The sequence below is a fragment of the Bidens hawaiensis genome, unplaced genomic scaffold (assembly GCF_021521415.1).
Source record: "Bidens hawaiensis isolate Kalapana, Puna unplaced genomic scaffold, B.hawaiensis_p1.1 tig00011859_1, whole genome shotgun sequence".
Classification (NCBI taxonomy): Eukaryota; Viridiplantae; Streptophyta; class Magnoliopsida; order Asterales; family Asteraceae; genus Bidens; species Bidens hawaiensis.
This window is the reverse complement of record NW_027491944.1, coordinates 467,076-487,996: the sequence shown is the minus strand read 5'-3', so window position 1 is coordinate 487,996 and position 20,921 is coordinate 467,076. Positions and strand designations below refer to the sequence as shown.

Genomic DNA, 20,921 nt, shown 5'->3' with positions numbered 1-20,921 from the left:
AGAACATGAAAGGTTCAGGAGAGAATCAAGTAATTCATCAATATCTGCAACATAACTATTGATAAGGTATTCACCGGCATACTTTATTTCTCTTGAAATTTCTTTGATCTTCCTGTTCTGATCATTACCAAATTCTGACATTGGAACTGTTTTGATATTCACCGCAGCCTCTTTCCTTCATCGATCATTTATATATCTTTTAGGGAGTTTCTTGACTTGATACATATTCATGATGTAGAAAATATGGCGACACAACAAACCATATTGTTTAAATCTTATGCAGGAGCATGTTGCAATAGACTCATCGCCAAACTCACCATCCTTCTTAAATACAACGTAAAAAAATGTTAACGCTTATTAAACGCTTGTATATAATTTAACCTAAAACGCTTCTTAAACGCTTATATGTAATTAAAAATTAAACAATTTAACTAAAACGCTTACTAAACGCTCATAATTACCTCCAAAAAACCTGGAACATACGCGTTGAAATCCATTATTTTACACCTCAAAAAACCTCCTTCTTCTTCTTCACAAGAACTGAATTGTGAAACACCATCAACAATTTCATTCATTTCATCTTGAACATCATTAAAAATAGATCTTGTGTATATCCTAACCGCCTCCCTTTCAAGATAACTTCTGGTTTCTAACTACGGATACGTGTACCTACTATCATGATCACACCGTCTGCCATTGTATCTCTGTTTCTCCATACAAAAATCAAAATGGTTGAAAAACTCAACTAATGTTAACTGAGAATTTGTAGCTTGTCCGAAAAAATGGTTTTCGCTCTCTGATCTTGATGTTGTACGCATCAATCCAGACAAAGGTTCGTCTCTATAAAAAGCAGGTATCCAATCAACCCTGATTTCATACATCTCATTAAGCCATTTATTCTTGTCAAGCCCAAACTCAACCATTATAGCCTGCCATTTTTCCTCAAATTCAAAAGGATTAATTGAATCCGTCCACACAATATTACATAGCCTACTCTTAAAATCTTTGTTGTTACATAAATCAGCTCCCACCTGATATCAAAAAATGTTAAACGCTTATAAAACACTATCATATAAAAAAACACTACCGAAAAAACTATTACCATTAAACGCTTGTCAAACGCTCATTATTTAAAGTGCTTAAAACATAATTAAAAAAGTGACATTGTCAGCAACTTTCTTCATGATATGCCACATACATAACCTATGCCTTGTATTTGGAAACACAAATGCAATCGCTTGCTTCATAGCAGGGTCTTGATCAGTAACAACTACCTTCGGTGCATGACCAAACAACTTAAGTAACATTTGCAATAATCATGTGTACGATTCAATAGTTTCAGAAGCTAATAATCTAGAACCAACAGTCACACTATGACAATGTGTAAGACCCCGTTACCGTTGCCCTACTTTGGACGTTGGATTTACTCATAAACACAGTTCTAAATATCAGAGTTAATTAAAACTTTCACGGAATAATAATAATAGTCAACCATTCGTTACAAACATTCTTAAGTTGTCTTTTAAAACATAACATAAATGATAATATCAAAACATCATGACAAATCTTCAGATACCAGCCTCTTCAATCTTGCCATGTGTCCTGCTCAAACCAACTGTCTCAATTTGAAAACCTCCGTGCATACTAAAAGTCAGCTACGCTGAGTGAGTTCTAGTTAATCAAATCACTTACTTTACGTACACATATACGTTCCCGAAGGTACGCATTACATACTTAACCTGTTCATCATTCTTCCATATATGTTCATAACTAACCTTACATTATAAGAGCGTTTCGCCCTACATACCTCGGATATTATTAGGGTCCGGTACCCTCCATCCTCGGATATTATTAGGGTCCGGTCTCCCTTCTTCCTCGGATATTATTAGGGTCCGGTACCCTCCATCCCCGGGTATTATTAGGGTCCGGTACCCTCCATCCTCGAATATTATTAGGACCCGGTCTCCCTTTCTTCCCTACTATCATGCCATACCTTTCTACATGTATAATTGTAAGTCTCATTCATACATACATCATTCATTCATCATATACAACAAGCATATCATCAAACCATCATCCGACAGTGCGTGCAATATCCGAAGATCGTTCACGCACCGTCAAGCTTTCATTCACATTTAAGATATACATAAATAATATACAAATCATGCATGGCATACACTTACCATTTAAGGTAAGTGTATTAACTATCACATCGAGTATGCACACAGCCCTGAAAACATAACAAGGAATGGGGCTAGAAACTCACCGTTAATGGTTATTCCTTTCTTGAACTGTGCGCGACTAACTGTATAACAATTACACATATCAATTAACTATTACTACCCATATCGTGTTTCTAGTTTAATTATTACCCTCAACGAACGAGGGTCCGTGGTCAGCGCCACTGGCAGCGAGATTCTAGGGGCGCAGCCCCTAGCAGGGTCCATGGGGCAGAGCCCCTGGCTGGGGTCGAGCTTGAAAAAAATTTTATTTTCATTAACTATCTTAACACATTTTCCATTAGGATTTTAGTTATAATTTTATTTGCTAACTCAAAAGTTCGAGGGCTTCTTTGTAATTAATCCATTAAATTTTAAGTCCAGGGACCTTTCTGTCATTCTTTCAAACTTCTAATTCGTTATACAGTTCCTTAACGAATGGGTCTCATTCGTTACTTCTTGACGAGTGGACTTTATAACGAATTGAACTTTCATAGCGAACTGAAGCTTATAACGAACTGGTTTGTATAACAATTGAACCTTAACGAACTGGTCACCATCATAACGAATTGGACTTTAACGAACTGATCATCATCATCATAACGAATTGGACCTTAACGAACTGGGGCTAGTTCGTCATTCTTTCATTAACGAATCAATTCACGAATTAAAGCTAGTTTGTTAAACCTCCATTAACGAATTAGGGTTAGGTCAGAGAATGTCAGAAACATTCTCTGACATCTTATTCCTCGTACGCCGCCTTTCCGGTGCCGTCGTGCCGGAAAAACGGGCGGTGGCCAGGAAAGCATAGTTTACCCCATTTTACATCTTTTTTTTACCGTTTTTCGTCCCGTTCGATCCAGATCAGAGCTAGGGTAACCCCTAGGCTCATCTTTTGCTCGGCTCATACCTGATTCCACCCGGATCTCGTGACTTCACGGTTTAAAGGTGTCGGCTTCTCGTTTCGCGACTAAATCTAACGGATTTGGGTCCATACAATATCATACTATCATTACCTCGGGCCGGGATTGCTTCTCCTTCTTGGTTTCGGTTTAGAGAAAGGAAGAAACCAGAGAGAGAGAGCTTAAGTGTGTGTTTTGGATGGTGTATGGAATATGTGTAAAAGAATGGATTAAGGGTTAATTATTGTTTATATATGATGGGTCACGGGCTTATGCCCATGGTCTTTTCTTCTTTCCCTTTTAGCCCAAGTCCATAACTCATATCTATTTAACCCAACACAAGCCCGACTCATAATATCTCATAATTTGTTTTATTAACTGAAACGAGAAAACGTGATGTTACACAATGGTTATCAATTGCCGTGGACGGTACAAAAACCATCTTGTACCTGTACATAACAAATCATATAAATACACACAAAACATATACTTACACACAAATCCTGTACATATATAAAAACTTATTTGTTAGTCTTAAATGTAGCATTAAAAGATATAATATCCTCAAATGCAAGATAATTACTCTTTGAAATCTCATCAGCCCAAAACATACGAATTAACTCACGATCATCATTGACATAATCAAAATAATAATCGGATGAAAATGTTTTCTTTGCACACAATCTCTGAACAATCATCTCAGCATCATATTCTCCAATATAACAATTCAAACCTTGTTTAAAATTATTACAATCATCTTTAGTTGCACCTACTTTTTCAAAGCCACCATACTGTGTTCTCATAAGGTTAGACGCTTTAACAGGTCCCAAGTTTATATTAGACAGCTCATAAATAGCTTCCTCTTGGACATGTGTTTCCTTGCAGAACGAACAAACTGCATATCAGAATCTACAACCATTCTATGATTATGGCCTTCAATAAAATCATGTACTTCAAATATTAGACCATCAACAGATTTTAACTGTAGATGTGCTCTACAACCACATCTAATAGTCGGCCTCTTCCTCCTTTTATAATATGGCTTGCTTGATTCATTACATCACCTTTTGAATCATACATTTTACCTGGCTTGTGGCCTTCTTTACAACATGTAAAAATACTTGGTTTTTAGTACACCATCATGCATGTAAGATCCATCTTTACGAACCCCAAATCCAGCTTTTTTAGCATATTCACTATAAAAATCAAATGCTTGATCAACTAACAAAAACATGATTCCTTTAACATGTCCGTAAGAAGAAGCAACTTTAGGAATGATATCAGCCCATTGACCTTCAACCAAAACACTTGAATCATCTACACAAAACATCAATATAAAAACGTGTTAACACCAAAAAAACCAAAACACGCTCATATTATAATCAACCATTTTAACAAACCTAATAGTAAACGCTCATATTATAAAACATTATACTCAGTCTTCTTAAACACGCTCACTATACGCTTATATACGAACATGAAAAATCAAACATGTTACAAACACTCCTACAATATGAACACGCTCATAACTCGCTCGGAAACTAAACTAATTTATTATCATATAATTCACATAGAAAACTAACATACAGGTTACTGCCACGATTATTGTCACACCCCGACTAGGTAGTTGTGGAAGCGTAATACGGGAATGTAACAGATAACACTGGTATCAACCACATTGTTTATAAAGAAATTCAACAAACTAATTTACATCATATTACATTGGTAGGTACTAAGTTTACAAACTAGATGAAATCACATAACCTGTTCACAGGCTTCTTATTCACTACTACGTATTTGCATCTATTCACAGCTATTCAACTTTCCTTCTAACACCAAGCACGTAAGCAAATCATTCCAACTTCGGCTTACCTGAAAAGCATGTTAAAACGGGTCAACTACGTCTAGTTGGTGAGTTTCAAGTTTCACGAGTATCAACGAAATCAGTATACGAGTTCGTAAAGTTTACAGTGTGTATGTATACATGTATGTGTATGATGTATTATACTAAGCCACAAGTGAAACCGAAACGAGCTAAAACACATGGCCACCCCTGCCCATGCACTCCCGTTGGCATTTAACAGCCACTTTGCCCCAAGTATGTACTATGTCTAACACCACATAGTAGTATGTAATAAGTTTAAATGACAATGTGCAACTGGGTTAACATGTTCCGGCATACCCCACCGGCTCTGTCAGTTGGGTTTGTCAAACCGATAGTACTATCCACACGTCACTGGCACGAAGTTAATCACTTGTGTTTGTGGGGACTTTCAAGTGTTAGTACTTTGATAATTCACATCATCACACGTTTTCAAGTATATAAATATATGTAAACATGCTTTCCACCCCAAAAGTTCGTAACACAGTTTAGAAAGTGGGGGTCGTGAAACTCACCTTATCGTAGTTTGAGCAGGTAATATACGTCAATAAGTGTTATGCCTCGATTATAACTCGTATCCTATAATCGGTATCGTACTGTTAATACTAGTACAATGTTTAAACCAAATTGGGTTGTATAACTAGTCTGGTTATAGCTGTTAGGCCTAGAACATGACCATAGTCTTAGATTGTGACGTTGTATACTATGAAATGTTTAAAACCAGATTTGGCTCAGTTCCACCGTTTCCCAGGCCTAGCCAAGTTTATCGTTTATGCGTTTCGAGATTAGGTATGATCACATAAACTTAAGTAAACATATTGATTGATAAACTGATTTAATTTATGAAAGTTGAAGTTTCAATATCTGGTTTGATCGCAGGGCTCGTTTCCGTTTTCACACGGATTTGATTATACAAAACGCGTACAATCCATCCGAATTGTTCGGAATTCTTGTAAAAAGTTCGTTTTTATCAAATTCATCTAAAACTATGATATTTGACCACTTTTGATATTTTGACGTACCAGTCCGTCCGTTAAACATAAAACTGTCGGTTTCGTTAAAACAATAATAATTTAAATCTTTGATTAATCATAACTAAATATGTACTTATATATAAATTATGTAAATTTTTGTAAAAATACATTAAAATATGGATAATTTTATAAAAATATTTTCAGAAATTTTATGATTAATTATTTATTTATAAAAATTCATTTAATAGGTTATAATCGTGTAATAAATGGCCCGTTCATATCAAACAACCTCCGAAAAATCCGATAATTTTTACAAATGGCATCAATGTTATTACATAGCCCCTGCAAAATCTCCAAAACTTAAATCTTTTGACAAAATGCCGTTTTGTGCGTTTTTCGGCTGTTAAAATTCGGTTAAATCATAGTTGCACAAAACATACTTAGGCATTTCCAATGATCCCCAAAATTTACCAGTTATCTTACCATCACATATTAATCTCCAAAACCAAATTTCATAATTTTTCAATATGTTTAGATATTTTTCCCAAATAAACGCTCATAAACGGAAATAAATTCACCAAATATTCTCCATTTATCGAAAAATTACCAAATTTGAACAGGGACTCATATATATGATACCTAATGTCCCTGAAAATTTTCACAAGCTAACAACAAGCACGTCACAACCTAATACTAAACAGCCCTTAAATGAGTGTTACGGGTTACCTTGTCAGTTTTCGATGAGTTTTGCTAGCTTAAACGACTTTCTGGGTATCGGGTTGCAAACTCAGTGTATCTACATATCATATAACATCAAACCAAGCATAAATCATCCATGTGACAGCCTTGATAATTAGGGTTTCGGTTTTGGGTTCAAACCGAACTTTCAAACCGTAAAAACGTTGTATTCATGTTCTAATCCGCGTTTTTGACCAAAAAAGTATATGTTCCTGGTTTGTAAACATGTTTAACATCAAAACATGATTTTACTTGATTTTTATGGTTTTTGGATGGTTAAACATGTTTAAAACTAATCAAGGATTAATTTTTCATGGTTAAACTATGTTAATAATGGTTAAAATCAATGTAAAAATCAATATTTACCTTAGGGTTTTGATGAAGTTTGATGAAGAAGAGTATGTTCTGCTGATTTCTGGAGTTTTTTTTATAAATATCTTCTTAATATTTACATATATATTATATTGTAAAGGGGTGGGCCTTCCCCCTTAGTTGCGGCCGCAAGCATATAAGGCCCATTGGCCCTCCTTTTTGGCCCAATGGTGCCTCGATATTCGTGCCATACGTAAACGTCGGTCCAAAATTTAATTCGGGTTCGGTTTTTTTGCAAGAAAACTAGTTCGGGTGCGAAAACCAGCGCGAAAACGAGTGTTTTTCAGCTACTTTTTGTAAAATAAGAAAAACGTACTGACTCATTGTAAGATTCCAAAATATTTTCACGGATTGCTTAGAACATGTCATATAAGTGTTTTATAAATCTTTTTCGGCTTAACGGATGCTACAACGCTCGTGTTGATATTAACGATTGCATTTAAGCTTATAACGTATCGATAAACGAACCCTTTTTCGTTTAAAGAGTTTTAAACGTACTGGGGCCTAAGTATCAATAAGTTAGCCTCTATAATATATATATAACTCGTATATGACCCCTCAGTATGTATACGGGTCATAATTTGTATCGGTCGGTTACTCGTTTAAGCACTACGAATTAACCGATTTATCGTTTACTTGCTACATAGTGAATATAATATACCTCGTTTTGTCACGAATGTCACATTCTCCCCCCGTTAAGAAATTTGGTCCTCGAAATTTAATGTGTCATCGGTTTTCTTTTTAGGGAACAGATGTGGGTATTTCTTTCGGAATTCGTCCTTTCGTTCCCAAGTATATTCGGGTCCTTGTTTTGAATTCCACCGAACTTTTACCAATGAAATTTTGTTGTGTCGAAACTGTTTGGTTTTCCCGTCCATAATTTCTACCGGTTCCTCTACGAAGTTGAGCTTTTCATTGATCTGAACATCTTCCAGTGGTACTATTGTCGTTTCATCAGTCAAACACTTTTTCAGATTCGATACATGAAACACGTCGTGAATAGTGCTCAGTTCTAAGGGTAGTTTTAATCGGTAAGCTACGGGACCAATATTTGCAATAATCTCGAAAGGTCCGATGTATCTCGGGGCTAGTTTACCAGTCTTTCCAAATCTTATAACACCTTTCCACGGCGATACTTTTAAAAACACCTTGTCGCCTATTTCAAAAGATAACGGTTTTCTACAAATATCGGCATAACTCTTCTGTCGGTCCCGGGCGGCTTTCAACTTTCGTTTAATCTTATAAATTTCATCGGTTGTTTCTTGAATCAAATCGGATCTTGATATTTGAGTATCACCCACCTCTGTCCAACAAAGTGGTGATCTACATTTTCGCCCGTATAAGGCTTCATAAGGTGCTGCTCATATACTGCTATGGTAACTATTATTGTAAGAGAATTCAATGAGCGGGAGGTGTTGATCCCAATTCCCTTTGAAGTCCAGTACACAAGCACGGAGTAAATCTTCTAAGGTTTGGATGGTTCGTTCGGATTGACCATCGGTTTGGGGATGGTAAGCCGTACTTAGGTCGATTCGGGTTCCCAAAGCTTCTTGTACTGCTTGCCAGAAATGTGAAGTAAAGTGACTATCTCAATCGGAAATAATCGAAAGAGGTACTCCATGTCGAGATACAATTTCATCTATGTAAATTTGGGCGAGTTTTTTCGGTAGAGTAATTGTTACGGATTGGGATAAAGTGTGCGGATTTGGTTAATCGATCCACAATTACCCAAATTGCATTATGTCCTCGGGAGGTTTTGGGTAGATGTGTTACAAAATCCATGGTTATTTGTTCCCATTTCCACTGTGGGATTTCGGGTTGTTTGTAACATTCCCGAAGGTTTTTGATATTCCGCTTTCACCCTTGCACATGTTACACACTTACTTACATACAAGGCTACATCCTTTTTCATACCAGGCCACCAGTAAAATTCCTTAACATCTTTATATATCTTATCGGTACCTGGATGAATAGAATATTTGGATTTGTGTGCTTCATCAAGAATAAGCTCGCGGAGTTTATGAAGTGTAGGAATCCACACCCGGTTTTTATAATAGAATATTTCATCAATTTTCTTCTCAAAATTCTTTTCGTTCCCATGTAGTTCTTCCTTCTCTAACTGATCTGCTTTTATAAGGCTTCGTCTTGTGCAACACGAACTTCTTCGATTAGGCTACTTTGGACAATCATTCCAAGTGCTCGTACCCTCAACGGTTTAACTCTATCTTTTCGGCTTAAAGCATCAGCTACTATATTGGCCTTACCCGGATGGTATTTAATTTCACAATCATAATCATTTAACAGTTCTACCCATCTTCTTTGTCTCATATTCAGCTCCTTCTGATCAAATATGTGTTGTAAGCTTTTGTGATCAGTATAGATGGTATATTTGGTGCCATACAAGTAATGTCTCCAAATCTTCAATGCAAAGATAACCGCTCCCAATTCCAAATCGTGGGTCGTATAATTCTTTTCATGTACTTTTAATTGTCGGGAAGCATATGCTATTACTTTCTTTCTTTGCATCAGTATGCATCCTAAACCTTTACGAGATGCGTCACAATAGACCACCAATTCATCAGTTCCATCTGGAAGACTTAATATTGGAGCTTCACACAACTTTTGTTTTAATGTTTGAAAGGCCATTTCTTGTTCTTATCCCCATTCATACGTTCGATCTTTCTGAGTTAGGAGGGTTAAAGGTTGAGCAATACTTGAAAAGTTTTCAATAAATCGTCGGTAGTACCCGGCTAATCCCAAAAATTGGCGAATTTCTTTCGGCGATTTAGGTACTTGCCAATTCTTAATGGCCTCAATTTTACAGGGGTCGACTTGGATTCCTTGTTGATTCACAATATGTCCTAAAAATTGAATTTCTTGTAGCCAGAATTCACATTTGGACAGTTTGGCGTATAACTTTTCTTGCCTCAATAATTCTAAGATTTCCCGCAAATGTTGTTCGTATTCTTCCTTACTTCTCGAATATTTCAAAATGTCATCGATAAACACTATCACGGACTTGTCAAGGTTGGGTTTGCAAACTTGGTTCATAAGATCCATAAACACTGCAGGTGCATTTGTCAATCCAAACGGCATAACCAAAAATTCATAGTGACCATACCGAGTTCGGAAGGCTATTTTTGGGATATCTTCTTCTTGAATTCTTACATGATGGTAACCCGATCTGAGATCAATTTTCGAAAAATACTTCGCACCCTGGAGCTGATCAAACAAGTCATCAATTCGAGGTAAGGGGTATCTATTCTTTATAGTCACCTTATTCAATTCCTGAGAATCAATACACATCCGAAAACTTCCGTATTTCTTTTTCATAAATAACACCGGTGCTCTCTTTGAATCTTCTTCATTCTAGATGTTTGAATTCATGGGAGTCTTAACTCTACAACCATCTTGGACATTTTCATTTGAGAAAACTTTCTTTGATTGAATGTTTTTATTTAAATAAACAGATATTGTCACCTTTAAATTCTGTATGATAGTACATGTGAGGTGTGAACAATTAGTTCGCGCCCCGACATTTTAGCCTTAAGATGGGGTGTGACACATAAAACCATTCAAAGGAACTTTATCATCACCTGTTAATTATTTACCTTGTTTTCTTTTGAAAACACTTTTATAACTTGTCTTTTCTAATCAGATGGTATTGAATTTGAAGAGTCAATTGATTTTTCTAAACTTTGAGATTTGATTGATGGTTTCTTCTCCAACTTTTTTACAATCACATCTTTTATCTTCTCAGTTACTTTAGCATCCTTCTTCTTACCTTTCTCAAGTACTCAACATATCTTTGTTTGTACAAAACAAAATCTTGTCCAAAAATGGTACAATGAAGAACATGAAAGGTTCAGGAGAGAATCTCTCATGACAAGAGTCAGTGTGATGCCCATTAAACATCACATGTTTTACACCACACTTATCCCTTTTGATTGGCAATCGAGTTTCCCTTCTTAAATCACTCACTAGGTCTTGGAGGTTCAGCCCCTGTTGTTTTACTGATAACTGATTCAATCATTATATTTGATTAAGAAACGTTGAAATTCATCAATTTTTTTATTGCTTCTATATATTCATCCTCTCACAATCATGACTTTTTCCATCTTCAAAGATTTTTCATTTAATTGGATTTCTTTATTGGTCTTTTACCATTTTCATGAGTAATATTCTACAACCTCAATATCAAAAAGTTCATGATTAGAGAATATAGGGTATATCGGTAGATAACATTCATCTCTCTTTGAATCTTCTTCATTCTAGATGTTTGAATTCATGGGAGTCTTAACTACTATCATCTTGGACATTTTCATTTGAGAAAACTTTCTTTGATTGAATGTTTTTATTTAAATAAACAGATATTGTCACCTTTAAATTCTGTATGATAGTACATGTGAGGTGTGAACAATCAGTTCGCGCCCCGACATTTTTTCCTTAAGATGGGGTGTGACACATAAAACCTTTCAAAGGAACTTTATCATCACCTGTTAATTATTTACCTTGTTTTTATTTGAAAACACTTTTATAAATTGTCTTTTCTAATCAGATGGTATTGAATTTGAAGAGTCAATTGATTTTTCTAAACTTTGAGATTTGATTGTTGGTTTCTTCTCCAACTTTTTTACAATCACATCTTCTATCTTCTCAGTTACTTTAGCATCCTTCTTCTTACCATTCTCAAGTACTCAACATATCTTTGTTTGTACAAAACAAAATCTTGTCCAAACATGGTACAATGAAGAACATGAAAGGTTCAGGAGAGAATCTCTCATGACAAGAGTCAGTGTGATGCCCATTAAACATCACATGTTTTACACCACACTTATCCCTTTTGATTGGCAATCGAGTTTCCCTTCTTAAATCACTCACTAGGTCTTGGAGGTTCAGCCCCTGTTGTTTTACTGATAACTGATTCAATCATTATATTTGATTAAGAAACGTTGAAATTCATCAATCTTTTCATTGCTTCTATATATTCATCCTCTCACAACCATGACTTTTTCCATCTTCAAAGATTTTTTTTTTGGGTAAAGGGGTTCACCCGGTTAAATGCATTCACACATCCAAAAAATACAAGTAATATGACAGAGTGCCATATTAGTTCTCAAGTATGACATGCCATACAAGAGTAGACAAACCAAAACCACCAAAACTGGTAAACACAGCTAAAGCTTACACAAGAACCAAGGAAAAAACAAAACAAAAAAACAAATCAACCATTATCATCAATTTGATGGGAAACTCCCCGCGGAAAGTGCCAATCCTCGAGAACCCGATTAATCCGTTCCGAATTCTTGAACTTTAGAGTCATAAGCTTTAGGCGAGTACCCCTAATAATTTCTTCAGCAACAGTCGTAGGAGTCTTCAAGGAGTTCCTGAAAAGCCGGTTATTTCGCTCCTTCCAAATAACGTACACCGACGCCCCAAATAACAGCCGATTAACAACATTATCAATAGAGTTGGACCTTCCAAATTGAGACACATATTGGAGAATATTCGCCCAACCATTTCTGCACCCCTGAAACTTCCCCTTCATTTTTACAATACTCCAAACCTCAGAAGAGAACTTACAGTCAAAGAAGAGATGATTACGAGAATCCGGCTCTCCATTACAAAGAAGGCAGCAATACAAGTTATGATTTGGATACCCACCAATCTTCCACCCCATAATACGATTCTGCGTGCTCAACCTGTCATGAATCACAGTCCACAACATAAAGGAGTGTTTTGGAACACATTGAGAGAACCAAACAACATGCACCCAGGACACCTTATCCGCCGGTCTCCGAAGAATATGCCATATACCTGAAGTCGAGAAATTCATTGAAGTCCCATTCTCATCCAAAACCACTATCTTGTCCCTCATATCCGGACAAAGACTTACATCTTTTAAGTTCGAAAGAATTGGGTATCTCAACGACCAATCAGGCGGCCAACCCCAGTTATTATGATGAACAACATCACTGACACAGGTCTCTAAAGACAATCCAGCCCGATGAATTGCTCTAGGGTTGATATAATCAATTAAAGGACAAAGAACGTCCCATTTATCGTACCAAACTGAAGTAGCTCTCCCATTACCAATTTCATGCCATATAAACTGTCTAATACGGGGACGAAACTGAAGAATTTTCCTCCACCCCCAAGTACACGAGTTAGGAATCTGCAAGCTCCAAAAATTTCGCCCCTTCATTTTATACTCATGAACCCATTTAACCCACAACGAATTACGAACATTGATTAAACTCCAAATATGATAAACCAGAAGAGAGTTATTGACATCCCGGATACGCCGGATACCCAAACCACCTTCACATTTCGGCCGACACACCATATCCCAAGAGACTTTATGCTTTCCCTTATTGTGACCATAGTCCCAAAGGAAATTTTTAATCCGTTTCTCAAGATCAGCAATAAGTCTAGAAGGGAGTGAAAACACAGCAGACCAATAAATATATAAGGACGACAGAACAGACCTGACCAGCTGCAGTTTACCCGCAAAGGACAAAGTTTTATTCTTCCAATCTCCAATCCGACTATCCATACAATCCAGCAACCTCTTACAATCACGGTAATTTAACCTCGTGGAAATAAGTGGAACTCCCAAGTATTTAACCGGGAGCCTTCCCTCAACGAAGGGCATAATACTCAAAATACCACTTTTAACGTGGTCCAGGACATTACAGAAAAACGCGGTACTTTTCGGAACACTCGGAGTAAGCCCGGACACATTTTTGAAATCATTCAGAGCCCCCATAATACCCGCAAAGGACAAAGTTTTTGAAATCTTCAAAGATTTTTCATTTAATTGGATTTCTTTATTGGTCTTCTACCATTTTCTTGAGTAATATTCTACAACCTCAATATCAAAAAGTTCATGATTAGAGAATATAGGGTGTATCGGTAGATAACATACATCTCTCTTTGAATCTTCTTCATTCTAGATGTTTGAATTCATGGGAGTCTTAACTCTACTACCATCTTGGACATTTTCATTTGAGAAAACTTTCTTTGATTGAATGTTTTTATTTAAATAAACAGATATTGTCACCTTTAAATTCTGTATGATAGTACATGTGAGGTGTGAACAATCAGTTCGCGCCCCGACATTTTAGCCTTAAGATGGGGTGTGACACATAAAACCATTCAAATGAACTTTATCATTACCTGTTAATTATTTACCTTGTTTTCTTTTTTAAAACACTTTTATAACTTGTCTTTTCTAATCAGATGGTATTGAATTTGAAGAGTCAATTGATTTTTCTAAACTTTGAAATTTGATTGATGGTTTCTTCTCCAACTTTTTTACAATCACATCTTTTATCTTCTCAGTTACTTTAGCATCCTTCTTCTTACCTTTCTCAAGTACTCAACATATCTTTGTTTGTACAAAACAAAATCTTGTCCAAAAATGGTACAATGAAGAACATGAAAGGTTCAGGAGAGAATCTCTCATGACAAGAGTCAGTGTGATGCCCATTAAACATCACATGTTTTACACCACACTTATCCCTTTTGATTGGCAATCGAGTTTCCCTTCTTAAATCACTCACTAGGTCTTGGAGGTTCAGCCCCTGTTGTTTTACTGATAACTGATTCAATCATTATATTTGATTAAGAAACGTTGAAATTCATCAATTTTTTTATTGCTTCTATATATTCATCCTCTCACAATCATGACTTTTTCCATCTTCAAAGATTTTTCATTTAATTGGATTTCTTTATTGGTCTTTTACCATTTTCATGAGTAATATTCTACAACCTCAATATCAAAAAGTTCATGATTAGAGAATATAGGATATATCGGTAGATAACATTCATCTCTCTCTGAATCTTCTTCATTCTAGATGTTTGAATTCATGGGAGTCTTAACTACTATCATCTTGGACATTTTCATTTGAGAAAACTTTCTTTGATTGAATGTTTTTATTTAAATAAACAGATATTGTCACCTTTAAATTCTGTATGATAGTACATGTGAGGTGTGAACAATCAGTTCGCGCCCCGACATTTTTTCCTTAAGATGGGGCGTGACAAATAAAACCTTTCAAAGGAACTTTATCATCACCTGTTAATTATTTACCTTGTTTTTATTTGAAAACACTTTTATAACTTGTCTTTTCTAATCAGATGGTATTGAATTTGAAGAGTCAATTGATTTTTCTAAACTTTGAGATTTGATTGATGGTTTCTTCTCCAACTTTTTTACAATCACATCTTCTATCTTCTCAGTTACTTTAGCATCCTTCTTCTTACCATTCTCAAGTACTTAACATATCTTTGTTTGTACAAAACAAAATCTTGTCCAAACATGGTACAATGAAGAACATGAAGGGTTCAGGAGAGAATCTCTCATGACAAGAGTCAGTGTGATGCCCATTAAACATCACATGTTTTACACCACACTTATCCCTTTTGATTGGCAATCGAGTTTCCCTTCTTAAATCACTCACTAGGTCTTGGAGGTTCAGCCCCTGTTGTTTTACTGATAACTGATTCAATCATTATATTTGATTAAGAAACGTTGAAATTCATCAATCTTTTCATTGCTTCTATATATTCATCCTCTCACAATCATGACTTTTTCCATCTTCAAAGATTTTTCATTTAATTGGATTTCTTTATTGGTCTTTTACTATGACAAACTGAAAATTTTTCTTACTTTTTCAGACACTCGTCACGACTTGACTCAAATTTTCGGTACGAAAATTCTTTAACATGGGAATGATGTTACAATCGTCAATTTCAGGTTAACTCCGTTAACTCAACTCCGTCAATTCAAACTTAAAGATTATTGAATCTATAACGCACACTTCATTACATTTAAACTAGGGTTTAAATGACGCTTAACACTTACTACATGCGAAGTCTTTCGGGATTTGCACTGAAACACAAACGAGTTGACGCAAACGATTGATGAATAAACGAAAAACGTCAAAACAGTAATTATGTGATAATTATGTGTTAGACTTATGTGTTATGTGATAACATGATTATAAACGTTAACTCAAGATGTAAACAAGTTAGTTAGGCTAGAAAAGTAATACTTAGAAGTGGAGGGACTTGAATGTAACATGTTATGTTTATAAATACATCATTAACTAAACCCTAACTATTCTTTTCTTTCCCCACTCAAAACCGATCAGCCCCCATTCCCTTTGCTCCCTTGGCTGCCGTCGACATACACACACAAATACACCATCAATTTCAAGCTTTGATTGAAGAATTAGGTGCTAGGAAGGTATAATTGATTATCCTATACATTCTTATTACTTGATTTTGATGTTTGTTGGGTTAATTGTAAACCCTAGCTGCCGATTCTATATGTATATGTAGTTAATATGATTGTTGTTGATTAATTGATGATTTGATAACTAGTTTGGATGTTGTTACATGTTGATTGTTGTGTCTATGATTTGAGTTCAAACAAAAACCCTAATCATGTATGTAACGGGTAATTGATGTGCATGGATGGTGTTTGTGGAGTCTAGAGGGTTATATGAATGCATGATAGTTCATAGATTGTTATTATGTTGAGTTTGGATGCAAACAGTTTCTGGACAGAATGTGTATATGATGTTTAAGTGACTGTAACGAAGTGTAAACGTGAAAATTGGTTGAGATTATTGGTACTACAGTAAACTAGGTTGAGTCTAGTTTCTATAAAGTATAAATTTGTAATTTTTGGACAAGTAGAAGTTAACTTTTATGATTTTACAAAAACGTTGTGCAAAGCTGAGCTGTTAGACCTGCTGTTAGGTTGTTTTGTAAATGTTATATCTCATGAACTACGAGACCAATTGGGTTGGTTCCACTTCTGGAAGTTGACTTATTGAGTTAGGAACCTAACCCAAGTGGTCTTGCATTTATTGGATTTTTCGTTTAACGGGAATTGCAAATAACATTCTGTTGCGCATGAATTTGACTGTTATGAGTTTGCTGTAATGATTTGATGATTGTGAGAAAACTATGTGGAATAAAAATATAATAAAATATGTTCTGGAAACCTAAGACATATATGCTTCTGTGATGATTTTTGGTAAATTAATTGAGATGCTATGATTGGTGGAATAGTACAATCTTTTAAGTAGAATTTCTGTCTCGGTGAAACTAGCTGCTGAGTTTTGTGAAAATGCATGAAATATGATACTTGCTAATTTATTATCGTGTTTTGACCAAATTGCCCTTGAGGGGAATGATTGCAAGATAATTGTCGTGTTTTGACTAAAATGCCCTTGCGGGGAATAACTGCTAATTGATGTACTTTATGAATACATGACACGTATATGATTGCTTACACATGTAATGTGTCACAAATACACATGTTAAAGTCACACACAATTCACAAACGAAACACGAAACATGTTATGTGCTTAGGTATTATGTGCCGGGTCTAGAGACTCGATAATATTCCGACACTTAGAAAAATCTCTTTGTTGTTTTAGAACACTAGAGAGAGTTTTTCTGTGACGCGCATCTTGTGATTTAATTTGGGAAATTCTTCGCAGACAGTGAGTTTCACTTTCCCCTCTTTAAACTGTTTTCAAACCTTTTCACTTGGGGGAGATAACATACTCCACAACGCATTTAAGATTTTGTTATAAATTATATATCACTTGTAAAGGCTAAGTGGCAAACGAAACATTTGAAGTCCTACACATCGAACCGGTTAATATTTTGAATAGCGAGTCACTGTTGAGTAGTACTACTGGGTTTGACAAACCCCACCCAACGCTAAACTCGACTGGTGGTCGAGCGGGTGTAATTTTGGCTAACACGTACCATGGTCTGGAGGACCTGGTGACAAGGCACTTAATAAACGAGTCAGCTTCGGTGTCGAACACTTAGTAATACTTGTTGTATAGACTAGCTACCTATCGATATATAATTGACATAACACTATCTGGTAACGCAAAACGCTGTAACGCAAAACGCTGTGACGCTGTAACGCTGTAACGCAAAACGCTGAACGCAAACGCTACACGATTTATTTTTATATAACTTGTGAACTCACCAACCTTGTGTTGACACTTTTAGTATGTTATTCTCAGGTAGCCGAGGTGGGCGCGCGGTTTAGGAATATGCATTGCTTGAAAAACTTTTAACCATGCAAACTTACTTTTAACTGTTATCATTGGTTTTAAATCGTCCTGCGTGACGTAACATTGTTCTCTATGGTTTTACGCTTCCGCACTTATTTTCATTTAAACGTTTTTATGGTTTGATTATAACTGATGATTCCGATCCTGTTAGTTCCACCCTCTGACGGTAAAACTCCGTTAGTGGATTTTGAGGGTGTGACATTTACCATTTTCTTGAGTAATATTCTACAACCTCAATATCAAAAAGTTCATGATTAGAGAATATAGGGTATATCGGTAGATAACATTCATCTCTCTTTGAATCTTCTTCATTCTAGATGTTTGAATTCATGGGAGTCTTAACTCTACTACCATCTTGGACATTTTCATTTGAGAAAACTTTCTTTGATTGAATGTTTTTATTTAAATAAACAGATATTGTCACCTTTAAATTCTGTATGATAGTACATGTGAGGTGTGAACAATCAGTTCGCGCCCCGACATTTTAGCCTTAAGATGGGGTGTGACACATAAAACCATTCAAATGAACTTTATCATTACCTGTTAATTATTTACCTTGTTTTCTTTTTTAAAACACTTTTATAACTTGTCTTTTCTAATCAGATGGTATTGAATTTGAAGAGTCTTTGATTTTTCTAAACTTTGAGATTTGATTGATGGTTTCTTCTCCAACTTTTTTACAATCACATCTTTTATCTTCTCAGTTACTTTAGCATCCTTCTTCTTACCTTTCTCAAGTACTCAACATATCTTTGTTTGTACAAAACAAAATCTTGTCCAAAATTGGTACAATGAAGAACATGAAAGGTTCAGGAGAGAATCTCTCATGACAAGAGTCAGTGTGATGCCCATTAAACATCACAAGTTTTATACCACACTTATCCCTTTTGATTGGCAATCGAGTTTCCCATCTTAAATCACTCACTAGGTCTTGGAGGTTCAGCCCCTGTGTTTTACTGATAACTGATTCAATCATTATATTTGATTAAGAAACGTTGAAATTCATCAATTATTTTATTGCTTCTATATATTCATCCTCTCACAATCATGACTTTTTCCATCTTCAAAGATTTTTCATTTAATTGGATTTCTTTATTGGTCTTTTACCATTTTCATGAGTAATATTCTACAACCTCAATATCAAAAAGTTCATGATTAGAGAATATAGGGTGTATCGGTAGATAACATTCATCTCTCTTTGAATCTTCTTCATTCTAGATGTTTGAATTCATGGGAGTCTTAACTACTATCATCTTGGACATTTTCATTTGAGAAAACTTTCTTTGATTGAATGTTTTTATTTAAATAAACAGATATTGTCACCTGTAAATTCTGTATGATAGTACATTTGAGGTGTGAACAATCAGTTCGCGCCCCGACATTTTTTCCTTAAGATGGGGCGTGACAAATAAAACCTTTCAAAGGAACTTTATCATCACCTGTTAATTATTTAACTTGTTTTTATTTGAAAACACTTTTATAACTTGTCTTTTCTAATCAGATGGTATTGAATTTGAAGAGTCAATTGATTTTTCTAAACTTTGAGATTTGAATGATGGTTTCTTCTCCAACTTTTTTACAATCACATCTTCTATCTTCTCAGTTACTTTAGCATCCTTCTTCTTACCATTCTAAAGTACTCAACATATCTTTGTTTGTACAAAACAAAATCTTGTCCAAAAATGGTACAATGAAGAACATGAAAGGTTCAGGAGAGAATCTCTCATGACAAGAGTCAGTGTGATGCCCATTAAACATCACATGTTTTACACCACACTTATCCCTTTTGATTGGCAATCGAGTTTCCCTTCTTAAATCACTCACTAGGTCTTGGAGGTTCAGCCCCTGTTGTTTTACTGATAACTGATTCAATCATTATATTTGATTAAGAAACGTTGAAATTCATCAATTTTTTTATTGCATCTATATATTCATCCTTTCACAATCATGACTTTTTCCATCTTCAAAGATTTTTCATTTAATTGGATTTATTTATTTGTCTTTTACCATTTTCATGAGTAATATTCTACAACCTCAATATCAAAAAGTTCATGATTAGAGAATATAGGGTTTATCGGTAGATAACATTCATCTCTCTTTGAATCTTCTTCATTCTAGATGTTTGAATTCATGGGAGTCTTAACTACTATCATCTTGGACATTTTCATTTGAGAAAACTTTCTTTGATTTAATGTTTTTATTTGAATAAACAGATATTGTCACCTTTAAATTCTGTATGATAGTACATGTGAGGTGTGAACAATCAGTTCGCGCCCCGACATTTTTTTCTTAAGATGGGGTGTGACACATAAAACCTTTCAAAGGAACTTTATCATCACCTGTTAATTATTTACCTTGTTTTATTTGAAAACACTTTTATAACTTGTCTTTTCTAATCAGATGGTATTGAATTTGAAGAGTCAATTGATTTTTCTAAACTTTGAGATTTGATTGATGGTTTCTTCTCCAACTTTTTTACAATCACATCTTCTATCTTCTCAGTTACTTTAGCATCCTTCTTCTTACCATTCTCAAGTACTCAACATATCTTTGTTTGTACAAAACAAAATCTTGTCCAAAAATGGTACAATGAAGAACATGAAAGGTTCAGGAGAGAATCTCTCATGACAAGAGTCAGTGTGATGCCCATTAAACATCACATGTTTTACACCACACTTATCCCTTTTGATTGGCAATCGAGTTTCCCTTCTTAAATCACT

General features: G+C 35.2%; 1 protein-coding gene across 1 annotated transcript; it reads right to left on the bottom strand.

Annotated features, from left to right (window-relative positions):
• Window positions 1-653: 653 nt before the first annotated feature.
• Window positions 654-1,307, bottom strand: LOC143539282 (protein FAR-RED IMPAIRED RESPONSE 1-like). Its single transcript, XM_077032631.1, has 2 exons — window positions 1,164-1,307; window positions 654-1,031 (listed from the first exon to the last, which is right to left on the bottom strand). Exons 1-2 carry the CDS (start codon window positions 1,305-1,307, stop codon window positions 654-656), a joined length of 522 nt encoding a protein of 173 aa, XP_076888746.1.
• Between the last annotated feature and the right edge of the window lie 19,614 nt (window positions 1,308-20,921).

Excerpts from the sequence above, each read along its gene's own strand:
- LOC143539282 (XM_077032631.1), bottom strand. The coding sequence starts at position 1,307 with ATGTTACTTAAGTTGTTTGGTCATGCACCGAAGGTAGTTGTTACTGAT. Across the intron at positions 1,032-1,163 it reads TGAAGAAAGTTGCTGACAAT|GTGGGAGCTGATTTATGTAA; the intron begins GTCACTTTTTTA and ends TTTTGATATCAG.